General features: G+C 33.0%; 4 protein-coding genes and 2 long non-coding RNA genes across 12 annotated transcripts in view; 3 read left to right on the top strand and 3 right to left on the bottom strand.

The window, feature by feature from the left end:
• Window positions 1-1,722: 1,722 nt before the first annotated feature.
• On the top strand, window positions 1,723-3,455 carry LOC121128139 (uncharacterized). The gene is made up of 3 exons (XR_005868050.2): window positions 1,723-1,982; window positions 2,057-2,735; window positions 2,799-3,455. It is a non-coding gene; the product is annotated as an uncharacterized lncRNA (long non-coding RNA).
• Window positions 3,456-13,481: 10,026 nt separating this feature from the next.
• LOC121128136 (uncharacterized) lies at window positions 13,482-16,592 on the bottom strand. Its single transcript, XR_005868044.2, has 3 exons — window positions 16,452-16,592; window positions 16,041-16,391; window positions 13,482-13,849 (listed from the first exon to the last, which is right to left on the bottom strand). It is a non-coding gene; the product is annotated as an uncharacterized lncRNA (long non-coding RNA).
• LOC121128135 (uncharacterized) lies at window positions 16,586-17,967 on the top strand. Its single transcript, XM_040723706.2, has 2 exons — window positions 16,586-17,217; window positions 17,336-17,967. The coding sequence occupies exons 1-2, from the start codon at window positions 16,947-16,949 to the stop codon at window positions 17,740-17,742; spliced, it is 678 nt and encodes a 225-aa protein (XP_040579640.1). The 5' UTR covers window positions 16,586-16,946; the 3' UTR covers window positions 17,743-17,967.
• Window positions 17,946-19,948, bottom strand: LOC121128133 (rhomboid-related protein 3). Its single transcript, XM_040723705.2, has 3 exons — window positions 19,497-19,948; window positions 19,140-19,433; window positions 17,946-19,082 (listed from the first exon to the last, which is right to left on the bottom strand). The coding sequence occupies exons 1-3, from the start codon at window positions 19,879-19,881 to the stop codon at window positions 18,613-18,615; spliced, it is 1,149 nt and encodes a 382-aa protein (XP_040579639.1). The 5' UTR covers window positions 19,882-19,948; the 3' UTR covers window positions 17,946-18,612.
• A 97-nt stretch (window positions 19,949-20,045) lies between these two features.
• cin (Molybdenum cofactor synthesis protein cinnamon) lies at window positions 20,046-22,465 on the bottom strand. 3 transcript variants are annotated; one of them, XM_071892720.1, is made up of 3 exons: window positions 22,399-22,465; window positions 21,756-22,271; window positions 20,046-21,624 (listed from the first exon to the last, which is right to left on the bottom strand). In XM_071892720.1, the coding sequence occupies exons 2-3, from the start codon at window positions 22,243-22,245 to the stop codon at window positions 20,180-20,182; spliced, it is 1,935 nt and encodes a 644-aa protein (XP_071748821.1). In that variant the 5' UTR covers window positions 22,246-22,271; window positions 22,399-22,465; the 3' UTR covers window positions 20,046-20,179. The 3 variants fall into 3 exon arrangements, with proteins under 3 accessions (XP_071748821.1, XP_071748820.1, XP_040579638.1); XM_071892719.1 differs by having other exon boundaries at window positions 22,326-22,451; XM_040723704.2 differs by lacking the exon at window positions 22,399-22,465 and having other exon boundaries at window positions 21,756-22,319.
• mav (TGF-beta domain-containing family member maverick) overlaps window positions 22,462-24,860 on the top strand; it is a 28,783-nt gene continuing 26,384 nt past the window's right edge. The window contains exons 1-2 of one of the 5 annotated variants that reach the window (XR_005868045.2): window positions 22,462-22,602; window positions 22,663-22,799. Coding sequence is in view for 1 of the 5 variants with exons in the window: in XM_071892721.1 (XP_071748822.1) it covers window positions 23,279-23,305 (27 nt within the window). In the remaining 4 variants the exon portion in view is untranslated. Of the gene's footprint in view, window positions 22,603-22,662; window positions 22,859-22,912; window positions 23,306-24,860 lie in introns of those variants that run through there. The other 4 variants (XM_071892722.1, XM_040724106.2, XR_011783145.1 and 1 more) reach the window with 4 other exon arrangements.

Genomic DNA, 24,860 nt, shown 5'->3' with positions numbered 1-24,860 from the left:
ATTAGTAGATTGAATAGAAGATGAAGTTCAATTTTTGTACATAAATAAATCAGATTAAGGTATTTTGCACAACACACAAAATTAGTGAAATAATAAATCTCTTTTTGAGAAGATAATTTATTATTATTTTGATTTAATAACTATATTTTTATTTAATTAATGATTGATAACTAGTTTTAATTCTTTTTGTGCGGTCCCGTTATTGGATTTAATGTAATAATTCTAAGAGACTTGAAATATCAAATGTGGAATATTGTACAAAAAAGATTTGATTGAATGAAATAAATCATGAGTGGCTGCAGAGTGAATAAATACATGTATCGAAGTTTTAAATCTACTTGCTTTTTTGAAGCCTAAGTGTAAAAGTTGAACTTGCTGTCAAAATAAATTATCAGAATCAATTTGAAATAAAATAAATATCAACGCAACTTCATCAGGTGTCGTATCTTCAGTTTAGTAGTGGGGATAATAACGATTTGTTGCATAACAATAGGCAAAATATGGACTAATTCATGCTTAACATGTTGAATAATCCACACTTAGGTTATATATCCATAATATAAGTTTAAAATTCATGAGGTTAAAGGAACATACATACATAGATATCGTACATATATATGTACAGGGGAAGATGAGGCATCCTTGATAATAAACTCTTCAAAAATGAAACAAACATGATCATCTAGGAAATCAAATCAGAAACACTATTTTCAACACTTGATGAATTAGAAAAGGGATATCAAATTTAAACTCAAGAAGTGAGACAAGAAATACTTAATTTGATGTCATCTAAAGATGACAACAGGTTCATCAATTGAAGATCTTCTCCAAAACAAGAGAAATTACGAAGGGACTGACAATTTCATAGCTATGTTAGGGATATTCCTTCAAAAAATGTCTTCCTTCGATGTGGTTTAATAAGAAAAAAACTCACTAATAAAGGCGATCTGCAATTAAAAGTTAGATCTGAAAGGAATAAATGGAAATCTTGTATAAAAAATTAGCCCTTTCTTCAACAAAATTGAATCATGCTTGATCATTGCTTTTTGCTTCAATGACTTATATTTTTAAGCTTTAACCCCCTGAAGTTTGGACCTAAAAGTGCTGATATCTTGATTGTCATTAAGTTTTTGCATTTAAATTTTAGAGGAAAATGTGAAATACATGTTTTTTGAAAGAAATCCAGGTGTCTCACAGATATTTTTTTTGTCACAACATAAATTAAATTTTGGAAAATGTTTTATTTTTTCTATCTATAATAGTCTTTTACTATTATTCGTACTTACAAACATAATTTTAAACCAATAAAACATAATAATAATAATAAAAAAATAGCATCTGACATAATTAGTAAATAAATATCTAATTAAAAATATAATCACGAAATGCATGATAAAAAACGAAATTCATTAAGAGCAGCGTCGGGTATATTTTTGTGAAGTTAAATGTTTTCATAATTGGACCTTGCCATCATGTTTTGTAATTTTGCAATGGATTTGGATCCAATTCTGAACACTAGAGCCATGTCGTTAAAGTCATAACTTTTTTAATTGGGTGAGCCTTCTCCCATTGTAGTGAGTGAGTCGTTCATCCATTATAAACAATATTCCTTTTAGATATTCTCAGTCACGAAAAACATGGGCGAACGTTTTATTTTTGTTGCAGTCTTTGTAAGGCGTGTTTCTCTTTATATAATAAACTAAAAATGCGACCCGATATCTCAGATAGGACTGCTTAGGAGTGAGATAAGGATCAAATAATGGCCTCACGTATTGTTTTTGGATCCTTCTATCCTTTATTTTGTATTTTAAAGTATTGGAGAGATCGTATGGCGGCTGTCTTTGTCTCATTCCCTCCTTAATTGCTTTATTATTAATATTTAGTGCCACTCTTAGATGAAGTGGGTTTTTTTGGTTGGTTTGAATACCCTTAGGATGGAATCGCGCAGCATGCTCACGATCGGATGGTTGATTACAACCTTGGTAATTACATCATTTATGGTGTTAAGACCCAGCTCCTCTCTGATCTTATTAGGATGACCTATTTTTAACTCTAGGTTTCCAACTAGAGGGCTACTTGTCCCCCACTGACCTCCAATAGACCTTGAGGATGTCGTTGGATGGCTTTAATTCCTTTCATGGAGATGATGTCGGTGTATTCGTGATGGCCCGTCTGCGTGATTCCATGTATAGTGTTTTCCAAGAATAATTAACAAGATGTGCTGTCTTATACCAAGAGAAAATCAAAATTTCCCAGTGGAACTCTAGGTCCATCATTCCGAGTCCCCCTCTAGCCTTTGGAAAGAAGAGTCTCTGATGACTGATTGATTTTGGAGTGCCAAAAAACTCTATGCTCTTTCTCTTCCAATCTTGGGCCTTCAAAAGGGGTGCATCGAAGAATGAGTTTAATTCCTGAGAGTATTATCATATTCCACATTTTATTTTATCAAGGACCCCAACTTTGTGCTTCTGGACTTCTATTATTGAGTGAGATATTATTTCATCTATCCAACGTATGTTCTGGGATCTTCAGTCCTCCATTGAAACCACATTACCAATGACCAATACTTTTTGAACGAGATAACTAACGCTAATTTTGTTTATTTTTTTCCTTAGAGTTTGTCAATATCTGTGTTTTCTTCTTATTAATTCGTTCAGGAGCGTATCCAGTCTAGCTCTTTCTTCCACGACTTTGTTGCTTCTTAGTATGATCGTGCAATCGTCTGTAAAAAACAGGTTGGTTAATTTCCCGTTTCCCAATACCATTCCCTCTAATGCCAGGTCAATTTGTCTTTGTAGGGTTCTCACTGCCAATGAAAAGAAACTAGGACTTAAGGGATACCCTTGACGCCTTCATCTTTGCAATTCTACCACTGGCTCTCCCTCGATATCAATGATTGATGTTGTGTTGGGCATTATATTTTTAATTGCGTTGCAATATAGTAGTGGAAATCCTATATTTTTCATCTCACTCCATAAAAAGGAATGTTCTATAGAATCGAAATCTTTTTTAAAATCCAAGAAGAGAAAAGCAAAACTTTCAGTTATCTGCTTCGATAATTCAACAATCGATTGGAGAGACATTACTACATCTTCAGTTGGCTTGCCCTTTCTAAAGGCAAATTGAGTATCTGAGAGCTCTCTTTCCATTATTGGTTTCATATGTTCCCTCAGACATCCACCTTAAATTTTATATTCTATTTCAATAAAGTTACTGGCCTCCAATTTTCTATTTTTTTGTAGATATTTTCCTTTCTTAAGAAAAAGAGATATGATTCCCTTTTTTGCTCTTTGTTCAGGTCAATTTCTGAAAAAATATTCATTATATAATTCAGCTAGGAATTGGGCTATTTCTGGTAACCCTTTGTAGAACTCAGGAGTAAGTCCTGAAGATCCTGGTGCTTTATCATTTTTCAGTTTATTTTTAATAAATATAAGGACTTTGTAATCATTAAATATTTTGTTTCATTATTTTTCTTCCTTAGATGTGACAATAATTTCTGCTACTTTTTTATTTATGAGCGGTTTCTTGGATCCGCAGAGTTCTTGGTAGTCTTATTTGCATGTTCTGCAATCTTCAGCGAGGATGTCATCTTCTGTTCATTCACAAGTATCTCGTTCATCTTCTTTCTTCCATTGTTTTTCACCATGAGTTTAAAAAAATTTAAATTATTGGAATTATTTTTTTATTTAAAATTCTTGAACGAACTCTTGCATTTGATACTCCATGATATCATCCAATTCCTGTTGCAGACCTGTATCCTTTCTTTCTTGCAATAGTGACCTAATTTAAGTTTCTTTTTTCCTTCTTTCATTAGCTTCTCGGCACCCGATAGATTTTATAGCATTTATTTGCACTTTTGAAGAACTTATTTAAAGCCTTCCTAATATTCCATCCAGCTTCTAAGTCCTGTTCAACAATTTCTACACCTTCCGTCAGACTTATTAGACCGTCATCATCTTCTAAGAGTTCCTTATTTAGCTTCCATCTAATATGCTTCTTTGTGTAGTTCTCCTCCTTAAACATGGGTTCGAGAAAGAAATGGTCCAACAGTCCGTTTGACGATATTCTATCCATTTTTATCTTTAATCCCAACATTGGCTCTGATATATAAATGTGATCTATTCAACTTTTTGTTGAGTTTTTTTGCGTTGTCTCTTTCAAATGTTGTATTGTAGTTATTTGTAATATCTGCTATATTCATCATTTTATTTATATTTTTCCATTCACTTAGATACCCACTGTTTTTGTAACCCAGTATGGATGTGAAATCCTTACATCGGGGTAGTTTAGTAAATTAAAATATAAACCTATATTAATTAATACATGGAGAAAAGAGGCCGCAAAGAGAAGACACAGTGTGAAGGAGTTAAGATAACTTATTGAAAATAAAGAGGACTCCTTATTGGGCGACGAACTAGATAGCCTAATCGAATACAAACTTCAGGGATCCAATATAAGAGCACGAAATTGGAGTATGGTAGTCATTCCAAGAGTGAACTATTTGCTAAGATGTACGGACTATAACGAAACACAGAGTCCTCTATGGAGGCAGAGAGGGAGGAAACTTATTTGTATACCAAAAAACGGTAGGATCAAGAAGAGTATTCACTCCAAAGTGACTAGGCGACCTTGGTATGATCCATATTGTGACACAGTAGAGCATCTTGTTGCTATCATGGGAAAAAAAGGGTACCTTGCTTATATTTCCGTATCAAAGAATAATGCACTTGGGAGAAAAATAAATTAAATGCTCACCATGGAGAGAGATTCAAACCATACCCAAAGAGACATGGAAGATGGTTTGACTCGAGGTGGGAAGGGGGGTCTTGCTCCATGAGAGTGAGCTTCTCCAAATAAAAATACCTCAAAATGTGAAGACATTTATTAGTTTGAGAACGATAGAGGATGTGTTAAAAACTGAGACTATTCACCCCTTGATAGTTATGATTCAAAATCAACTTGGAGAATACACACTCAACTCAATTACGAGGAAGGGGAGTCCATATAACATCCCCAATAGAAAGATGAGAATCAACTTGGCTAAGAATGATTTCAGAAATAAGTTTGTTAGGGCAACAGTCAAGATGGAAAAAGTAGATCCATATCTCGAGACAATTTGGTATCCAATCCTCAATCCAACAGAAATATTGGATATCTTCTTTACTAGGAGACATTTTAATGAAGCTCGGGCGCACTGTGTGGATTACAATCAAGTGAAGACCATCTCTAACATATTCCGGGACTGTGGGACTTTGCAGGGCATAATAGAGAACGTTGGAAAAGGTGCAGGAGAGAAAATAGGATGAAACTCCTGATCCAAAAAAGCTTATATACAGCTTTGAAGGAAACAACGAGGGACTACGGTCGGCGTCGAAGGTGATATTTAAGCTTCAGACTCTTATCTCAGCGGCGTGCTTCAAAGGTGTATGCCCTTAACCCTCCTGTTGTGTTCGGGTCAAAATGACCTATCGCATAGTTTAACTAACCAACTAAAAACCAATAAAATGACCCATGATAAAATTTTAATAGAATTGAAACTTACAGGAGTAGTTGCGTAATGAAGAATGTTTCTTTGTTTGATTGGTCTCTCTAATACGCAATTTCTTATGCGTAATAGCTGACAATGCAATATTTCTTCTTTGTCTGTACATTTCAAGGGGGTATAAAGGTGGTTGGTTTTTTAGTATTCACTGCATTTATATTTTTTCAATATGAGTGAGCGTGATATTTCTAAAGAAGCTTTCGATCTCATTCTTGAGGAAAACTCTGATTCCGAACTGGAAGGAGAGGACGGCTGGAGGAGGGTGGCTTGCAATGCCAAATCAAGTTATGATTAGAAAATATATATACAGGAAAGTTGGCCCATGGACACCCAGAGAAAAACCAAGGGATGCGTGTTGTACTTGATCTGACCGAGGGACTGAGGGGTCACAATGTGACTTGTGATAATTTTTTTACTTCTTATCAACTCGGACAACAGCTCCTGAAGAGGAAGATTACTATGGTTGGTACGGTTCGTAAAAACAAGCCTGAGCTCCCACCCGCACTGCTTGCATCAAAAGAGAGAGAAGTATTCTCATCAAAATTTGCCTTCACACCCACTACCACTTTAGTTTCTTATTTACCTAAGAAAAACAAAAATGTAGTTCTTCTAAGCACACTGCACAGAGACGGGAGCATTAGTGATCGTGATGATAGAAAGCCAATCATAATTATGGACTACAATCGAAACAAAGGAGGTGTTGACAATCTAGACATGGTAATTGGAGCATACAGCTGCAGAAGGATGACTGCCCACTGGCCCCTGGCCATCTTTCACAATATCATTGATGTTTCCTCTTACAATGCCTTTGTAATTTGGAGATAGATCAAACCGACCTGGATGTCTCACAAGAGCCACAAGGGAAGAGTGTTCCTGAAACAGCTAGGTAAGGGACTTGTAGCTCCAATCATTGAAAGAAGGAAAAACGTCCCCCGAACAGAGGCCTCAGCTCAGATTGTGAAAGCTTTTCAGAGTGCTGGACTTTCGGATCGACCTGATGATCAAGCCTCAACTTCTACTTTCAAAGAAAGCAAGAGAAAAAGATGCCAGTTTTGCCCTAAAGAGACGGACAATAAGACGAACAATACATGTTTTAAATGCAATAAATACATACAAACTGAATTGTAGTCGTTAAAATATTTAAAAAAAAGTCCAATAATTTTATAGCAAAGTATAGACGGGTCCTTTTGACCCAAAGGGCAAAAGGTGTTTACAGAAAATGAAGACAAACCAAGGGTTAACCAAGAATAGAGGAGGTGGCTCTCGACGAGCTTAAATTATAGCAAATAAAGATGGACCTTCAATTCCTTTAACGCGACGACAATGTTGTGGACGTGATTTGTTTTATTTTTTTTGTTAATGTTTTTCTATTCAGTTTTTTTTTTTTTTAGCATCATAGATAGTAGTTAGTTCTTTTATAATATGTATGTTGTAGCTGTTGAAAAAAAAAGAAGTAATAATGATATGATATATATTTCTAGTGATGTGTCAGTACTCATTTAGGATTTAAGACTACATAACCGTCCAGTTCAGTGCTAAAACTTATAAAGTCCTTGATGACGTCAATCAACTTTATTTCTTCTTTTTAATCAGTTCAAGTATTGACAGTTCGAAGGAAATAAAAAAAAATTTAAAGAGGAAATACTTTTTCCTTCATAGAGTTATTATTTTATTTAGTATGTGGTTCGTCAACAATAAACAATTTTGAACAAAAATCAAAGAAAAAGGAAAATTCAAAATATTTTTTTACTTCATATACATTTATAGGATGAGTTCAGATATCCAAGAATTCGACCATTATTTTAGAAGTTTTATGCGACATATTAGCCTTTTTGGATACAATCTATCAATTCAACATTATTTCATTGTGAGCAACAATTTTTGGCACTTTAAGTGCAATTTGCAGCACCCCCAAAGAGCTGAAAATAATAATTTGTTGTAAATCGTACGGATTTACGGTATATAGAAAGACTCCGAAAATTGTCATGGTAACCAACCATGACAATTTAAAGAATGTTTGAGAGGATCTTAGATCTCCTGACCTTTTATTAAATTAGCTGTGATAACCTGTGAAGGAAACAAACACAAGTTCCAGTCCATATGAAGCATGCCCATAGAAAGGAATGACTACGTTTCCATCCTCAATTCTACTTTAAGGAAAGGAGCCTTAAAGTATTTTATAACTCAAATAGCTCCTTAGGATTTATGAACACACGCACTCGTGGCTATAATTTAAATATAAGCATTGTTGAAAATAATATGATCTGTTGTAATGTAAAACAAAAAAAGAAATCGGTAATTAACAAATTGTAACTTGTACAATATATTTATGCAAGTTACAACTCGTACATAATCATAATCGTTGTCTTAGTTTCTTCTCTCGCTCATTTGCTTGAGACCCATAAATAATCTCTGAATCACATTCATGCATCGCATTTTCCCCTATCTCTAATATATTATCTTCTTGGACTTGCTTATCCTTTTTACTGTTATCTTCAATATTTTCTGGGGTGGAGGTCTGTTTTTCTTCCATAAAGAGGATTTATGTATTCATATCCTTCCCTTCCATTGGAGTAGGTACATCGTTATTTTCTTCCTTCTGTTTCTTTTTACTCACTACCTCTTCTGTAATTCATATTCCATTAGCGACTTTTCCTTTCATTCTTCTCCCAAGCCATCTTCTATATTCTGATTGACTTTTTTTTTTCTTTTGCAATATATCCAAAGTTGAAGCATCTGCTACATTGCTTTGTTCTTCCACTAAAATATATTCCCCTAATGTGCAAACCAATTGGGAGGAACCAAGGTAAGTTTTTAGGGTTACCCACAACCTTTACGGAGGCATGAGGTGTAGAAGTTGTTACTCTGTCCCTTATCTCATTTGGCCAATCCTTGACCATGTCAGCTCCTGACGCTTCAAATCTATCCTCCAATCTTTGAGCTGCTTTTGAGTAGGAATCAACTTTTGCTAATAGGGAAGCGGTGGCGGAACGTAAAGATCCACCTTTAAAACCAGTGGTTCACTTGCACAACCCGTGTGCCGAGGTATATTATAAAATATTATAAGGGGACCTTTATAATCAGGATATCTGCAATAATAGTTTTTGATTGATCAAGGGGGTTGTGGACAAACAGTTCAAAACCGTAACCTGTGGGTAGGGTGCATTATTAGATATCAAAAGGGCTCCTTGATGCCCAGGGAAGTGGTGGCGGTGAGTAATGAACCATCTTTTAGACCAGTAGACCAACCCCTGGGCCGGGGTGTATCATTTTTAGAAGGGGTCCTTGATACTCAGTGTGGTGTATTATCATTAACTTAATTAGAATAATCAGACTAAAAGATTCGTCGCCTGGATGAGGTGGCAGTCAGAAGTAAAGGAGACACTAGACGAGAGATAAAGATAAAAGGTGACTATATTCTCTTGAGCTCTACAAGACACTAGTTTTAACACAAACATGTGCATACAAAAAAAAGGTGAAACAATTAAAGGTAGATTACTAAAAGTATTGCATTAATACATCAGGTAAACACGGGTTTAGATTTTCCAGTCATTTAATTAAAATACACGACACTGAGGATAGCGGCGGAGATAGGTTTTGATCCCCTTTGGATAAGCGGTTCACTCGCGTAACCTGTGGGGTGGAGTGTATTATAACATACTAGAATAGGTCCTTCATACTCAGGATAGTGGTGGCGATAGGTTTTGTCCCCCCTTAGGGACTAGCCCTTCACATGCATAAACTGTTGGCTGAGGTATATTTTGCAGAATATAATTGAGTCTCTCGTGAGCAATTTCTTACCATACAATAGTTTGATTGTGTGAATACAATATAAATTTCAATGAAAATAAACTAGAGTATCAAATTGTTTGCATTAAATTGTATCATAATCAAGCCCTGAATGATCAAATTGCTTAGCAATGAATTGTTTAATAATCAACTTCCCCACAATCATTTTACCTGAGAATGTAAATGAAGTTAAAAAGACCATTGACCACTCTATTGGGAATTTTATTGATTGCCTGGGCATTTTGTAAAATGCCCGATTTTCCATATTGCCCGTAACATATATATTGAATACAGTAAATACTATATCAATTACTTCATTTGGTTAATTTAAGCAAACTTATCTCTCTGTATTAGTTATTCTCGAACAAGAAATGTAATTACTATTAAAAAAACACCCAATAAAGTTTATTTCATACTTGAATCCATAACTTTTTTTTTTTTTTCACTTCCACTATAGTAAAACTTAGGTTAGAATCTTTTTAAATTAATTGTGTCATTTATATCCTGCATTGACTTGTTATATCTTCTAAATTAATCAAACAAAGTTTAAATGTATCTCTGTCAACACTTCACTCTCGTAAGGATTACCCGGTTAAAAATTTTCTTCAAACTATTACAGTTTGAAGAAATAGTATGAAACGCCGTAACTCAATGGAGAGTACGCTCGGGAGAAATTATTATCTTAGACTCAATGTCCGTATGTTCGCACCCCGATCATAACTAGAAATTGAAGTATGCTTCACGTATATGTACTTCAAAGAAGATTCCTAGGTTAGATATAGTAAATGTAATAGTATAATGTTGCCTTATACTTAATCAGTTCAATTCCATCTGACCAATTAAAGAAACATCGAAAAAATGGGATGCCAGTCGAACATTTAGAATACTTATCTAATGGCTAGAAGGAAAGGTTAATTTCTTCAATCGCACCAATAAAAAATCAAAAGATAAATTGCAATTCGGCCAAAAATTTATTTCCGACGACTCACGCACGTTACTCTCTACTCCAACGCATGATGATGACTGACTCCATTTTGAAGAAAATTTTAGAATCAAGCTACGCTTACCCTACTACTACTTCTACAGCCTGATTGCCACGCATTATAAAACAATAAAGTTATGTTTTTTGCACACTTTATAAAATATTAGTTGAGGACTCATTTTTAACAATGAATGAGTGAAGAACCTTATTAAAAAATAAAAGAATAATGAAGTATATTATATAAATTAAAAATAATGAATGTGACTTTATATGAGGTTTAGAAACGAGTGTGTGTAGGTTAAAGTACTCCCTGTCTCATTACGTCATATTAAAAAATAAAAAATGTATGTATATATTTAGGGTTGTAATTACTTAGCATTCTTTCACTTGAAAGTTTTGCTGTTGTTGTTGTTGGTAACCTGAACAATGTTTTTTATTTTTTAAGATGGTATCATACATTTTTAATACTTTTTTTGAATACTGACGTTTAAGACTGAGGATTTGTTGGAAAGTTATATTTTATAATATTGAGGCAAAGATTGTCTGTTTATAGATCCGTAATTACTTCACAATGCGTTTACTAAACCATTAGGGTGTACCATAATGACAAAAGTTGTGAATCACCAGATATTTTCTATGCTGCATTTTATTCCTCTAAATAATGTATGTTTTATCTATAATAATTAATAAAATTAAAATTATGTAACTAGATTTAAATTGATAATTTTAATGAAACAATAACAAAATTTTCTTATTTTTCGACATTTTACAGATTTTCAAATCAAAACAAGTCCATGAAAGATCTTTTTTTTTTTTGGACGTTTGATGGTAAATAGTGTATGACCCATATAGCACCCGTTTAAAATTTGAGTTAAGCTTCATATCTACCATCCATTTATTATTTTCCCTCAAAATTCTTCTAAAAAAAATCCTAAGCATTTTGAAACGATACGTTCTAGAGTTCTTTCCATAACGACCGATGCTCTTTGGTACCTCTAGTTTCTCAATATTGTCCTTAGGAAATAACATTCAGCAAATATTTTGTAATCCTTTTATAGTCTTGGATATTGCACGATGAAATATAACAATTTGAAGCTGACGTAAATGTTCCACCAATATATCCTTCCTAAATAGCTCGTTTTGGTAGTTTTTATTCTTCTTACATTTCTCATATGTAGCTTTTTGATTTCTAAAATTTTTTGTCCACACAATTACCAATTATTCAATTGAGTCAACAATGGCACAACCAGCTACATTTTTAGATATAGCATAATTATTCCCTATAATAAACACATTTGTCCTTTCTCTTTTAAATTTTAGTAAATATATTTTCGAAAGCATTCTAAAGTCTTAAGCTCACTTTTTTTTTTCAATTCATGTTCGGAAGAACCCTCTATGAAGATATAACTCACGTCAGCATAGAATTGAGAAGTACTTTTTTACCACAGAAAATCTACTCCAAGAACCTCATAATAGTTTATTTTTCCCATCAAAGGATCCGGTGTTAAATTAAACAACTTAGGTTATATTAGACTCCTTAACAAGCTCCTCTTCTAGAATAAAGTTAGCTTGAAATATACTCTGTTCACATATGAAAAATAATTCTTTTTATATTTGTTATAAAAGTTTTCGTTCTTCAGGAATAACTTCAGATAATCTTGGCATCACCTTATGTCTGACCGTATCCTTTATGATCTTGTAGAGTTTCTCTAAAAATGAGATTTGTATTAGATTTTTCGCATCAGATATATTTTCCCAGGTTTGGAAATAAGAGTTATTATTTCTCCTCTTTAGGACAGAAGAGATCTTCGCTGTTTTACATACTCTCTCAGCAATCAAACAACTCTACAGTTTCTTCACATAATAATTTGAAAAAGGGCAACGTAATACCACTAATCCCTGATAGACTTGTCTTTTTTCAACTTCTTACTGATATAAACATTGAAATCCTGAACAAAAACTGTGCCGTCGCCATCTTTGGGAAACTTTTTTCTTCATTCTATGATCAATTTTGGCTAGGATTTATTCATAGATCTCTTCGGCCACATCCAGGTCACACAAACTACTCCACTATTTGGCTGCAATTTTCGTCTTTTTCCATTCAAGCCATAGTTATTTCAACTATTAATGCATATCTGGTAACACTTTTCTCATATATTCCAAATATTTATACACGGAAATATCTCTTTTATAGACTAATATTTTTTTTGTGGAATTCGTACTTGTTGAGAGTGCGATCGGCTATCATGGAGTTGAGGCTCTATCTTTGTAATCCTCTGATCTTTTGATTGTCTTTCTCATCGAATCTCTTCAATCTTAATTTTTCTGATGATACTGAAAAGACCTTAGTTGTGTTTCTAACGTTCTTTTAATCTTTTTTTAAATTTTCAATGGCTAGGCTTAGAACTTTCGATATTTTTTGAAAGACACTTCCGGTTTGGAGTAGTTGATTTGGTAATATCCCCCTCTTTTTTTGATGTGACACTGACCAACTCATCATAGGCGCTTTATGATTAGATTTAAAGCTCCAAACCAGCACCATGCATTTATTTTAGAAGCCTGTTCTATAGATGTAAATATGATCCTACTCGGCTCTTATTTTCTCTGTCTCTGTTTAACCAAGTTCCAATGAATCTATCACTATGGTAATATTTGACTGCATTTATCATCTCCATTCAAATTCAAGAGCAGCTCTAGTTTTAAGATGGTACTCTCCCTCGTAACTTAAGAAGTGTTCTTTAAAGAGATTAAGGTTTCCAATCAAAATAATATAGTCTTCCAGTTTACTTAGATCCTCATACATTTCTTCATAAAAGTGGGATTTTTCTCCATTCGGTCGATATTAATTTGCATTATAGACATTCCACTCCATTGGCTGAACTTATATCATACTTATCATAACTTATACTCATATTGGTCTTATGTTAAATACCCATAAGGGTAGCTTTTACACAATATTCTTATCATATGTATCCCTGACCATCTCTTCATAAGTGTCCATATCCCTCTTTTCCCATCCCTACAATTTCTGTCGTGTGTGAACTCTGCTAAGTCATATGTTTGATAGGTCTCGTGGTATTTATATTGAAATTTATCTATTTTCTATTTATGTACACAAAATATGGTCTCATATTTATTTATAATATACTCGATACATTCTTAAAATTCTGTAAATTTCTTGCTCATATATTTCATGTCTTGCATTCCGTCGTTATTAATGTACTGATACAAGTTAAATATTCATAAAATGTTCTTACTAACATACGTATTTGCTTCCTCTCAGTCTCTTCGTTTCCTCCTCTCCAGGACTCCACAACACTTGTGTATTTGTATTTTCTAATTTTAGTGGCTTTTTGGATAAATTTAGTATTCTCAACAATATTTGTTAATCATCCCTCAGTATCTTTCCTCCACCAGCATCATTTTCAATCTCAGTCCTTCCATTTTTTTCATCTATCACAGAAACTTGAAATTTATGATTTTGATTTGCTTTCAAATCCTGCACCGATTTTTTTTCTGGACTTTTATGTAAGCTAAGATTTGTTTTGTTTTGTAACGAATTGCTTATGCTTTAATATATATAAATATGAATTCATTTCAATCGCTCAACCTTAACTAATTATTGAAGTAATAAGTGTTCAGATTTCAATATACCACCCGGTACCAGGAGTTTACATAATTTGAATCTTTGACTATAAATTTACTTATATTTGATCAGTGCGTGCAACTACATCTAATGGAAGTTTTTTTTTAAAGAGGAGGTGTAAATCCTAAGCATTTTGTAGCTTGGGAGTTTTGTTTTTGTTGGCAACCTCAACACTGTTAATTTATTTTGTCAAACTGTTATCATTATACTTCCTCTCCTGATGAGAGCATCTAAGCATTGAGTAGCTACGTGTTCTAATGAAAAACAGAAAGTAAGACTTAGAATTTGTTGGGGAGTTATTTTCTATATTATTTGCTAATAACTCCGAACAATACAAGGCACAAAGACTAGTTTTTTAAATGGTTGTAAGTAATTGCATTCTAGCAAGAATTCCTTTAAATTCAACTAATGCTGAACATTTAGAAAACAAATGAGTGGAAAATAAGTAGAATAATCGACAACATATGTAAGTAACTTTATACATTCAAGTCTTGCGGCAAAATAACAGAACTCCATGAATCATAATATTATACTTAAAAATATCAGTAAGTATTAATTTAATTATCAATAAGTAAAATTACAATATTGCGCTAAAAGAAAAAAAAATTATATATAGAGTAAGTTATGTGTACGTGTATGTTAATAGTCTACTGATTATATTAACACTAATAAAACACATTGAACCATATTGCTACGAGTTTAACCACTAATACTTTAAACCGTCCATGAATATATAGAAATATTTAATGCTCTTACTTTCTTTCATAATTAAAATTATAGCCAAATGCAATTCGGAAAAATATGCACTATTCAATCCTATAAAGTATTTAATATTATGCCAACATACTGCAGACACTTAATAAACACTTTCAAATGGGGTTGGCTTTAATATTGTAAAAAAAGAGATGATGTTAATTTTATCACGTCTATAAGATTTATGTTTTGAAAAATGCCGAATCATAGAAAAAAAATACATAGTGGTGACAAGATATGCGAATGATAAGGCAAAGGTAGCTCCTGATAAAAAGGTTATTATATGACATCACATTTTTTGTTTGTCTTATATTTATAATTAATCGACAATTCCAAATAGAAAAATGATATTCAACTCTGATTGACTCTCATAGTGTAATATAAGTTATCATTCAACTTATTAAAAATTTGAAAAATCCATAGCTGTTCACAAAAATTAAACTTTTGGAGAAAAGTTTCAAAAATTCACAGCTGTTCACAAAATACTTCAGAATGAAATTTCTTATATTAATTTTTTTTGGGAATGAATTTCCAAAATTCTTAGCTATTCACAACAAATTAATTTTCATGAATAGCTTTGTTGTTTTTTCTATGTATTTTCAACTAGGGTTTTCTTTACGCCGGACGGCTATTTTTAAACTTCGATGTACTTAGAGATATTTTCAATGTACTTTTAGATTTACTGAGAATTTAAAACACTGCAATGGGATATGGGCGTTGTTTACTTATACTAGTAAACAAAATGACAGAGCAAAAAACAACTCCCTGAATGTTAATGTTATTTAGTATAAAATATAGCTGTATGTTACTCACACAGAAGAGGCTTTGCAAATTATACTCAGTATTTGTTATTTTTTAAACAAATATTTCTAACAGTAAGCTACAGACCCCTTTGCTTACAATATGTTGCTTTAAGTTTGCTCATGCCCTTTGCAACTTCTGGAACAGAAAATTCAACCCATCTAAATACAAAATTTGCGTATATTATCAATCACTTTCCCGAATGTGTGTGTTCTCATTTTTAGGAAATGAAACATCCTAAAATCTGACTCCAAAAATACAAGTTTTGAAATGAAATATTGGAATTTTCGACTACATCCAGTGTCCATAATCGTTTTCCCTTTTTCTAGAATGTTTAGAAGGAGAGCAGTTTACCTGTCACAACGTTTTATTTGCAAACAGCTATGAGAAGAAGGAAATAGAACCAAGTTTTACTAAGTACCGAGTGGTCCATTGAAATCTGAACACTTACTAATTAAATAATTATTTAAGGTTCAGCGATTGAAATTAGTTCATTTTTCGATCAAGCATAAACAATTACTTACAAAACAAATGAAACCTCAGCACTCTAGCCTATATGTTTTCTTTCGACAAGTCGAGAAAATGACACTTAAACGTAATCTACGAATTTCCATTCTCGCACTCCAATCAGTTGGGCGTCTCCAGGATCACCCTCTAAGCGGTCAACAAGTCTGAAACAATTCAGAGGAAGAAAGGCTCTGTCAAAAAGGCCAAACTTGACTCGGATGAGTGAAAGAAAACAGCCCAGTCCAATCCCCTCAAGTCTATGAGGGCTCGTGCAAGAGGTCTCGGAGTTTCACAACAGACTCTGGGGATCTAGAAAAAGCCGGTGTTCTTGAAGTACAATTGAATGCAATGCAAGCAGGCATTGAGCTCTACGAATAAAATAATAAGAATGCATCAAGTTCCAATTATATCCACTATGATAAACTTACCTAATTTCAAACTCTTTTTGTAAAAATGAGAAGGCTATTTTATCACTAATTATTAATTTATTAAGATTTTAAGAAATATTATTGATAACCGAAAGGCTAATGTTGACGTAATAACTGAATGATTTGATCCTTATGTCTCTTTATTGTTCATCAGCTGAACGCTTCAATAAATTGTTCTCGTCATTCTAATGACTCAATGACTGAGTATGTATTTTAGATCTATATGGCTATATCTCCAAATATTTCTGCAATAATGTATTTAAAAGTTAATTACAAAGTGGGAAAGTTGGCTACAACTTTTAATACATTTTAGTTTTATTCGTTAGATGTCGCAATATTGATAAATATAAAGTCCATGACGAGTTCAAAATGATAAAACAGCAACATGATTGGCTCCATACTTATTTTCCTCCATTGGAGAGGTTTAGTTTAATTTATTTTGTCACATTTTGTAACACACTTCTCTGATATATTATTATTTCATAATAAAAAATAATGCAGTTGTGCAAATTGGGATCATGGCTTTGCCGAAGAGGAGGTCCAATGGTTTCCAAGGCATACAGATGCTGTTCTACGTCTTCTTCTCCTCCAGATGCAGGAGTGATGGAAGAAACATCAAAGCGTATTCATAGGGAAGTGTCACTTTTCTTTCTTCGTAAACCTTCTTCGGATTGGATCCGCCCAGATTTCGTGTTTGAGAACCGCTCTACAAATAAAACCATTGTTGGGGGACTTCAATACTACAGATCTCTCCTACTATTCAAAGGTTGTATTTGGACGCTCTGTTATTTAATAATTATTTAAATATACGTGATTTTCAATTTCGTTGATGGAGTGGTTCTAAATTTGAAATTTCTAATGCATTTTTAATTGTGTTTTTGCAGCATGGGGAAACTTCCGATTTCCGTTCATCCTTTTTCGTATAAGACAAAGTGAAACAAATCTCGAAAACGGGACGGTAACCCTTCATTGGGATATCAAGGGAATGACTCAGCTCCGTCTCCTCATTTGGTACTTCCCTAAGAAGCTCTGGTATCCCACTCATATGATTAAACATTCAAATACTTGGAAAGAGGGGATCTCTGTCATTTATGTTGACAAAGATGGAAAGTTGTATCGTCACATTTTCGATGATAAAGTCCCCTCCTCAAATTTAAAAGCTATTTTCTCCCTGAAAGAATCAATTCAAAGAAAAATTAAAGACTCAGGGCGCGTGGAACCTCAACTTCTCTCCAAAGGAGAGAAGTATCCGACCATTCATAGTCATATTAATAATGAAAATGCTTCATAATTATGCATTTTTATTTTTCATGGGTTTTAACATAGCTATTTTTGTTCTTAATTTATTAATAGTGTTATTATTGAATGCAATCATGCCGGAATGAGAATAATCCCTGTATTGATCCCGTAGTGGAAATCTATATTCATACTGAATTCAAAAGCCTACAATGTAATTCTTATATCAACTTTACAAAATATACGATGTGATTCAAGTTTTTATTGTTTGAAACTGAAATTGGGTGTGCTTATTGAATTTAATCTTTTGGATGAGGAGGTAAATGGAAGTTGGGTCAAATTGTAATATTTTCAATTTTTATTATAATTCGAATCAATATTTTTTTTAGAAATGAAGCTATGATGTTGGTAAGGTTAAATTTTGGCTTATTCCTAAATTTTGAGTTTCGTAAATTGTAGGTACTTTTAAAATTTTATGCTGTTCACCTCAAATTATAATGAGTATTTATTTCTGTAGGCGTTTTTACAAAACTATTAGTTAACATTATTAGAGTAAATTAATATCTTGTTTGTCATTAAGAATATTTTCACTCTATTTCATGTATCTTACAAGATGATCCCTATACATGCAATAAACAATTATATTAGAAATATGTAATAACTTTATTCCATAGCTTAGATGAAATATTTTTTTTCTGTAAAAATGGAATTATAAATATTTGATTAAGGTTTTTGTATATCTTGTATAAATGGAAGAATTGTTTTGATAATACTACTCAATAAGTCAGTACCACTGAGGTAAAAAAGTTGATAATATAATGAAAATGGCGTTTCTCATATTTTTTAAGTCTATAAGAATGAAGTAGGTAATATGTTCTTGGCAAATTAGATTAATTATATATATAAGGTTTCCTTTCTTTCTTCTCTAGACGAAACCCCAGGAAATAATAACTTTGGCAAAAATGGCGTGATAAAACAAAACAAAGAGTACAATTCCTGCGAATACTCCGATGGATATCCACCAATAAATACGTTGACGTAAACGTTGTTCAAAGTTTCTTAGTATTACTAGACCCACAATTACTCCTGAAGCAGATCCTGTAATATGAGCCATGTAACCGACATTATTATAAGAAGGAAAAGGTGCATATCGGCGATATATACCAACTCCTAACTCAGTTGAAGCTATAGCAAGTAAGAATATTAGTCGGAAAAAAGGCATTTTCAGATGGGAATAGTTTTTGGCAGTGTTTATTAATTGAGAGGTAAATAAGGCATATGATCCTCCTGAACTACCTATGAGATCACATTCTTCTACGATCGATGATATTAGAGGACCGCTTAAAACTCCTGCAGTATATATGAACATTATTCTAGGACTTCCATGAACAGTTTCTACAAAAAATATTAAGAAAATAATTACTATTAACACTGCTTAATATTAATAATAACCTAATGGAATTCCAACTAGGAGCTGAATGAGTACATTGATTACTAAATGAAATTCATCAGAGTGGACGAAAGAATAGGTGAAAATTCTCCATACTTGATGATAAGTTTCTGATCGAGATCGGTAAATAAAAATATTTGTTTCTGGGTTGTATGGTGTTTGATACAAGTAGTACAGAAAGAATCCAATTTGAACACTTGATAAAAGAGGTATTGTGAGTGGAAGGTGTATTCCATGTCTTACTTCATTATATTTAATATCACTCTCTGATCCTAGTACTTCTTTACCCATTAGGGCTGAAAAATTAAGAATAAGAACATGAAATATATTCGAGAGATATTTGCATCAACTTAATATACCTTTGAATCTCGAATATAGGGATCGAGGCTTTGAAGTTGAGGATTTTGCTATTTCATTGAGGGCCTTCTTAAAAGAATTCGTTCTTTTATTACTAAGGACGGACACAAATTCTTGAAATGTCAAAACATTGGCACCCATTTGTCGCAGATCTTTCGACTTATTGGCAAGCACAACCAGCTTATCTGAACTCACTCTTGACTGAAAATACGCATCACTCAACACAAATGATTCAAATGTATCGAGAGGAATCTCTCCAAATCCTTCCCGATCAAATTCGTTGAAAACAGAACGAAGGTCATCCCTAATAAATGGAAATGGATGACCAATGGAGCTGTAGAGCGATGAACCAGAAATGACATCGTCTTCAGCATCATAAATCGACATATTTCCTGAGATTTTAAATCATTGTTTTCAAGAAATTATTTTATGAGGCAACTTTCTATACATATTGGGGGGGATTTATCCTCTGGTACGCATCTCTTCCTTTTTTTTTCTTTTAAAAAGATGCTTTCTATAAACCCAAATGTCATAAAAAGGAATGCTATAACAACGTATATGAATTATTTTATTAATACTAATATTTTTATATAATAAAATATTAGTATTGTTAATGATAGATAATGTTTTATTGGCGCATAATATTTACAACAAGAACTATGACAATTCATGATTAATTAACAATTTATTCGAGCGCCATACTTGAAAGTAATGAACGGCTATTTGGATCAGGTTGTAGAGGACCAATCAGAATAACTTCCACTTTCGATCCTTTAGCTAGTATTGGAACTTCAATACTCTTTGGAGGTAGACGAATTAAACCATTAGCACCCACACAGCTCAACAATCTAGACGAAATTTGATTGCCAGTAAATGATAATTGATATTCTCCATTGGACAGTACAGTAACTATAGTTCGTTTGAACTCTGGCCTCGGATCTAGTATTATATCTTCTGAGAGGGTCACTCTTATACTAGGAGGAAAAGGGCTTTCATTCTTCATAGATCTTAGAGCTGGAAGAACAAAAATTTCTGTAGTCACTGCAGTTGAAACTGGATTTCCTGGAAGAGCAAAGATAAACTTCGGTTTAGTTGGGTTTGGAATTACTGCAAAAGTCATTGGTTTTCCAGGTTTCATAAACACACGACCAAAAACTATTTCTGCTCCAAATTGATGAACTAAAACGTTTTTTAATAAATCCTTTTCACCCATAGAGACACCGCCAGTTGTTATTAAAACATCTGATTTATCAAATGCCGTTTGAATTTTGGAGGAAAGATCTTCGATATTATCTTTTGCAATTCCTGCATCATAAACGCAATAGTTTGACGATTGAAGTAAAGTTTTTAAATAAGTCTTGTTTGAGTCACGAATGAACCCAGGAGGTAGATCAATCTCATTGGATGGATGAATCAATTCGTTTCCAGTTGAAAGAATGGATATTTTCGGGATTTTATAAACCTCTAGTTCTTTAATACCAGCCGTGCATAAAACACCTAATTCAGCAGATTTAAGTATCACCCCCCTTGAAAATAACAAGAGACCTTGTTTTATATCCGATCCAGTTGCTCGGACATCAGTTCCTGATTTTGTTTGATCAAAAGACGATGTTATTCGGATTAGCTTTTCCTCTTTGTTGTCCTCTGTCGTTTCTACAATTTCAGTATCTTCAACTTGAACTACTGCATCCGATCCAGGAGGTAAGGGAGCTCCAGTTGTTATTCGAGCGACTTGCCCAGACTTTAATGGTCTTTTCATTTGATTACCAGCTTCGACTGATGATGTAACAAATCGAACTGATTCAGTGTCAGATGATATTACTGCATAACCATCCTTTATTGAAACTGGAGTGTTAGGATAAGATTCTTTAGCATATATGTTTTCTGACAGAATGCGACCATAAAAGTTGTCCTTTATTTTTTCTGTGCCATGGGAATAAAGCTGTGATACTTTCTTAAGTACCATTTCAACTGCTTCATGAACTTCATACATTTGATACTCTGATTGCCTTGGACGAGAAACTATTGATGGCATTTCAAAGGTTTTGTTTTTATGGTTAGAAAGATGGTTTTGGTGGTGATGGTGACGGTGATGGTGATGATGATGATGATGCTTATGGTGATCATGACCTAGTACAAAATATACATTTTCTTTAGAGATTTGCTACATTTCCACATTTAAAAAAGTTTATTTTCGTAATTTTAGATTGGTTGAAAGGTTAGATATAATATGACTATTAATTTGAGATATAAATTCGAACCTGATTGAACCTCATTAATTATTTCAATGGCATGTAACATTACTCTATTTTCAATAAGAGCATTTAAACAGGTCTTGACGGCATGAATACTCCCAGGAAAATTAATTATGAGAGTATTATTTCGTGTTCCAGCAACCAAGCGTGACAGAGAGCCAAAAGGATGATCCTTTCTACAACGCTCCAAGAGTAGTGCTTCCAATCCAGACGCTCTTCTTTCAATGACAGATGAAGTTGCCTCAGGGGTAACGTCTCTTGGAGACAGACCGGTTCCGCCTGTTGTCAAAATCAGATGAAACTTAGAAGTGGAGTCACAGGTCCAGGCGGTCAAAATTTCACGGATCTTTGAAATATCATCAGCTATGATCTGTTTTTCTTTTACATTAATGGAGTCAAAGGAATTCAGAGTGTCAAATAAGAATTTGCCAGAAGTATCATTTTCATCTGTCCGAGTATCGCTGATAGTTAATATTCCCACATTCCAAAGCGACATGCCGAATTCGATATTTTTACTTTTACCTATCATACAAAAGTATTAAGCAAGTTTTTAAAAGTGTATAAAAATTAAACTACTTTTACTAAGAGATCAAAACAACTCTAAGCCTTCATAATATGCCCATATAGATCTAAAATATTGAGTTCTTACTCAGTCATTGAGTCATTAGAATGACGAGAACAATTTATTGAAGCGTTCAGCTGATGAACAATAAAGAGACATAAGGATCAAATCATTCAGTTATTACGTCAACATTAGCCTTTCGGTTATCAATAATATTTCTTAAAATCTTAATAAATTAATAATTAGTGATAAAATAGCCTTCTCATTTTTACAAAAAGAGTTTGAAATTAGGTAAGTTTATCATAGTGGATATAATTGGAACTTGATGCATTCTTATTATTTTATTCGTAGAGCTCAATGCCTGCTTGCATTGCATTCAATTGTACTTCAAGAACACCGGCTTTTTCTAGATCCCCAGAGCACGATCTTGCGAGTAAATTGTTGAAAAAAATGTGAACTCAACCACAATAATGTGAAAATGAGCTTTTCCCCCTACGTATTTGCATTGCTTTATAAAACAATCACATGTTTTGCCTTTGGTATCCTTGTTAGTTTTTACTTCATTTAATATTCCATATATATTATAAGCATGTATTTTCAGTTGTCCTAAAAATCCAGTGCTTCTAAAGCCGTCGCCAAGATCGGAAACAAACCAAATGGTCAAGGATATGTTTTAAGCACTTCAAGGACTCTGACATCATCAATCACAAAGTTAAGTGCACGTTTGTTGATGGAGCAGTACCCTCAATTTTCGACTTTCCAATACACTTAAAATAAGTATAGTCTCATGGACGAATCTTCAAGCGAAGAACTTATGAAGAATACAGTAATAAAAAAATGAATTCTGATGACATGATTGAAAAAAGGCCAACTGTAAATATAGTCATCACTCATACATCTTCCCTACTTAGTACTATGGAATCCTTGGTGTGGTGAAAAAAATAGAGCAAAGAGGTTGTTTGGAGCCATGAAACTTTCACGTTCGAATCGGAAAGTAATTATGAGTTCTATTAATAATCAAAATTTTAATACTAAAATATAAACATTTTTCAAATAAAATAGATACTTAGGATGATTGTTTCGCTTTATGCATGACATATAAGATTCAATAAATATTTCGAAGAATTCCTAATTTAATTTCCTTAATCCCATGACAAAAATTGTCAAAGCATTTAGTTTTAGTAGGTTATTTATATGATGAATATATATGCATTTCAACATTACAAAAGTCAAATAGAATCATTCCATATCTTCTCAATTAGTATTCACTGCATATTTGTAATGGAAAGTTCCAAAATACTGACTCATATGCACTTTATTGTTGATGATAACTTATACTTGGTAAATTCATAGGAATTTTGTACAATTATAAGATAATGATAATTTTGGCGTAGGTGAAATTATGTCTCAATATCACAGGGTATTTTAAGCAACTATTCCATTTCTTTACATCTAATTCCCCTGAATTAAGGATTAGGGCTGATGAGTTATCTACTCACGGAGTCGGTTTGGAACACAGAAAATATGAAAATTTATCATTGGTTTGGAGTCACAAATTTTAAAATACCTGCAGATTTTGAGCTGGGATCTTTAAATATGATAAATTCAACCTCGAGAAACTATTGGAATCATACTCTAGAAATTAAATTTAACCTAAAATAATAAATCAATTTAAACAAGTTGATTAAAAATATACAGGTTTAATATAATACTTTTTGGATTTAGACACATACAATGAATTCAATATGCATTTGACAGTTTATTCACTCTTCTATTTGCTCAAGGATCACTATGTCTCTGGCGTTTTCTATTTTCTTGCACTCTTCTGAGCTACAACAACTTTACCTTATTCTCAATTGATATTCAATGGATTCTTTATTGACAAATCTCCTTTATAAATTACTAATTAACTACAAGATTTTATTTTTAAATATAGAAGGTTGCCCTCACTGAGCTAGGACAATATTCACCGCAATATACTGCTGTAACAGCGCCAATAGTCGCTCTATTATGTTATAGTTCTACGAATGAAATGCTTGGGGTTAGATGGCCGATGGGTCGGGGTTGAATTGCTAGGGGGTAAAAGGAGGTAATTGGCGGGGGTTCAAGGACTGGTGGAAGTGGGCTCGGGCGGGGGGAAGAGTCCTACGACCCTATAGACCATAAGGGAAAATGTTTATATGAATTAGATTTTATTCTGACTTCAGTTTTGTAAAATATTTTGTAATCCTAAAACGGTAATAAATAAATTGAATTATTATCTATTATTCAGACGAATGTATTTATAAATCAAAAAAAGAATATTCGTCCTTGATTAGATCTAACGGTAATTCTGCTAAATATTTAAATCACTATTAAGAAAAATTATTAAATTCATAGAATTAACATTACCACAAGCAAATCTGATAATATTAAGTGCTAATGACTTAGGGGCATGTAATTACGTGGTATCGTGCAATTTCCTTCAGTTAAACCTGATAATTAGTTTGAGATTAAACATAAGGGTTCTCAAGTTTTTTATCTTAGGCACACGTGAAATTATGATATAT

This window comes from Lepeophtheirus salmonis, chromosome 13, assembly GCF_016086655.4.
Source record: "Lepeophtheirus salmonis chromosome 13, UVic_Lsal_1.4, whole genome shotgun sequence".
NCBI classification, from domain to species: domain Eukaryota; kingdom Metazoa; phylum Arthropoda; class Copepoda; order Siphonostomatoida; family Caligidae; genus Lepeophtheirus; species Lepeophtheirus salmonis.
The sequence above is the reverse complement of the archived record's forward strand: the minus strand, read 5'-3'. Positions and strand labels throughout refer to the sequence as shown.

Excerpts from the sequence above, each read along its gene's own strand:
- LOC121128135 (XM_040723706.2), top strand. The coding sequence starts at position 16,947 with ATGCAGTTGTGCAAATTGGGATCATGGCTTTGCCGAAGAGGAGGTCCA. Across the intron at positions 17,218-17,335 it reads ATCTCTCCTACTATTCAAAG|CATGGGGAAACTTCCGATTT; the intron begins GTTGTATTTGGA and ends GTGTTTTTGCAG.
- LOC121128133 (XM_040723705.2), bottom strand. The coding sequence starts at position 19,881 with ATGTCGATTTATGATGCTGAAGACGATGTCATTTCTGGTTCATCGCTC. Across the intron at positions 19,434-19,496 it reads CCTATATTCGAGATTCAAAG|CCCTAATGGGTAAAGAAGTA; the intron begins GTATATTAAGTT and ends TTAATTTTTCAG. Across the intron at positions 19,083-19,139 it reads CCTAGTTGGAATTCCATTAG|AAACTGTTCATGGAAGTCCT; the intron begins GTTATTATTAAT and ends TATTTTTTGTAG.
- cin (XM_040723704.2), bottom strand. The coding sequence starts at position 22,278 with ATGATAGGTAAAAGTAAAAATATCGAATTCGGCATGTCGCTTTGGAAT. Across the intron at positions 21,625-21,755 it reads AATTAATGAGGTTCAATCAG|GTCATGATCACCATAAGCAT; the intron begins GTTCGAATTTAT and ends ATTTTGTACTAG.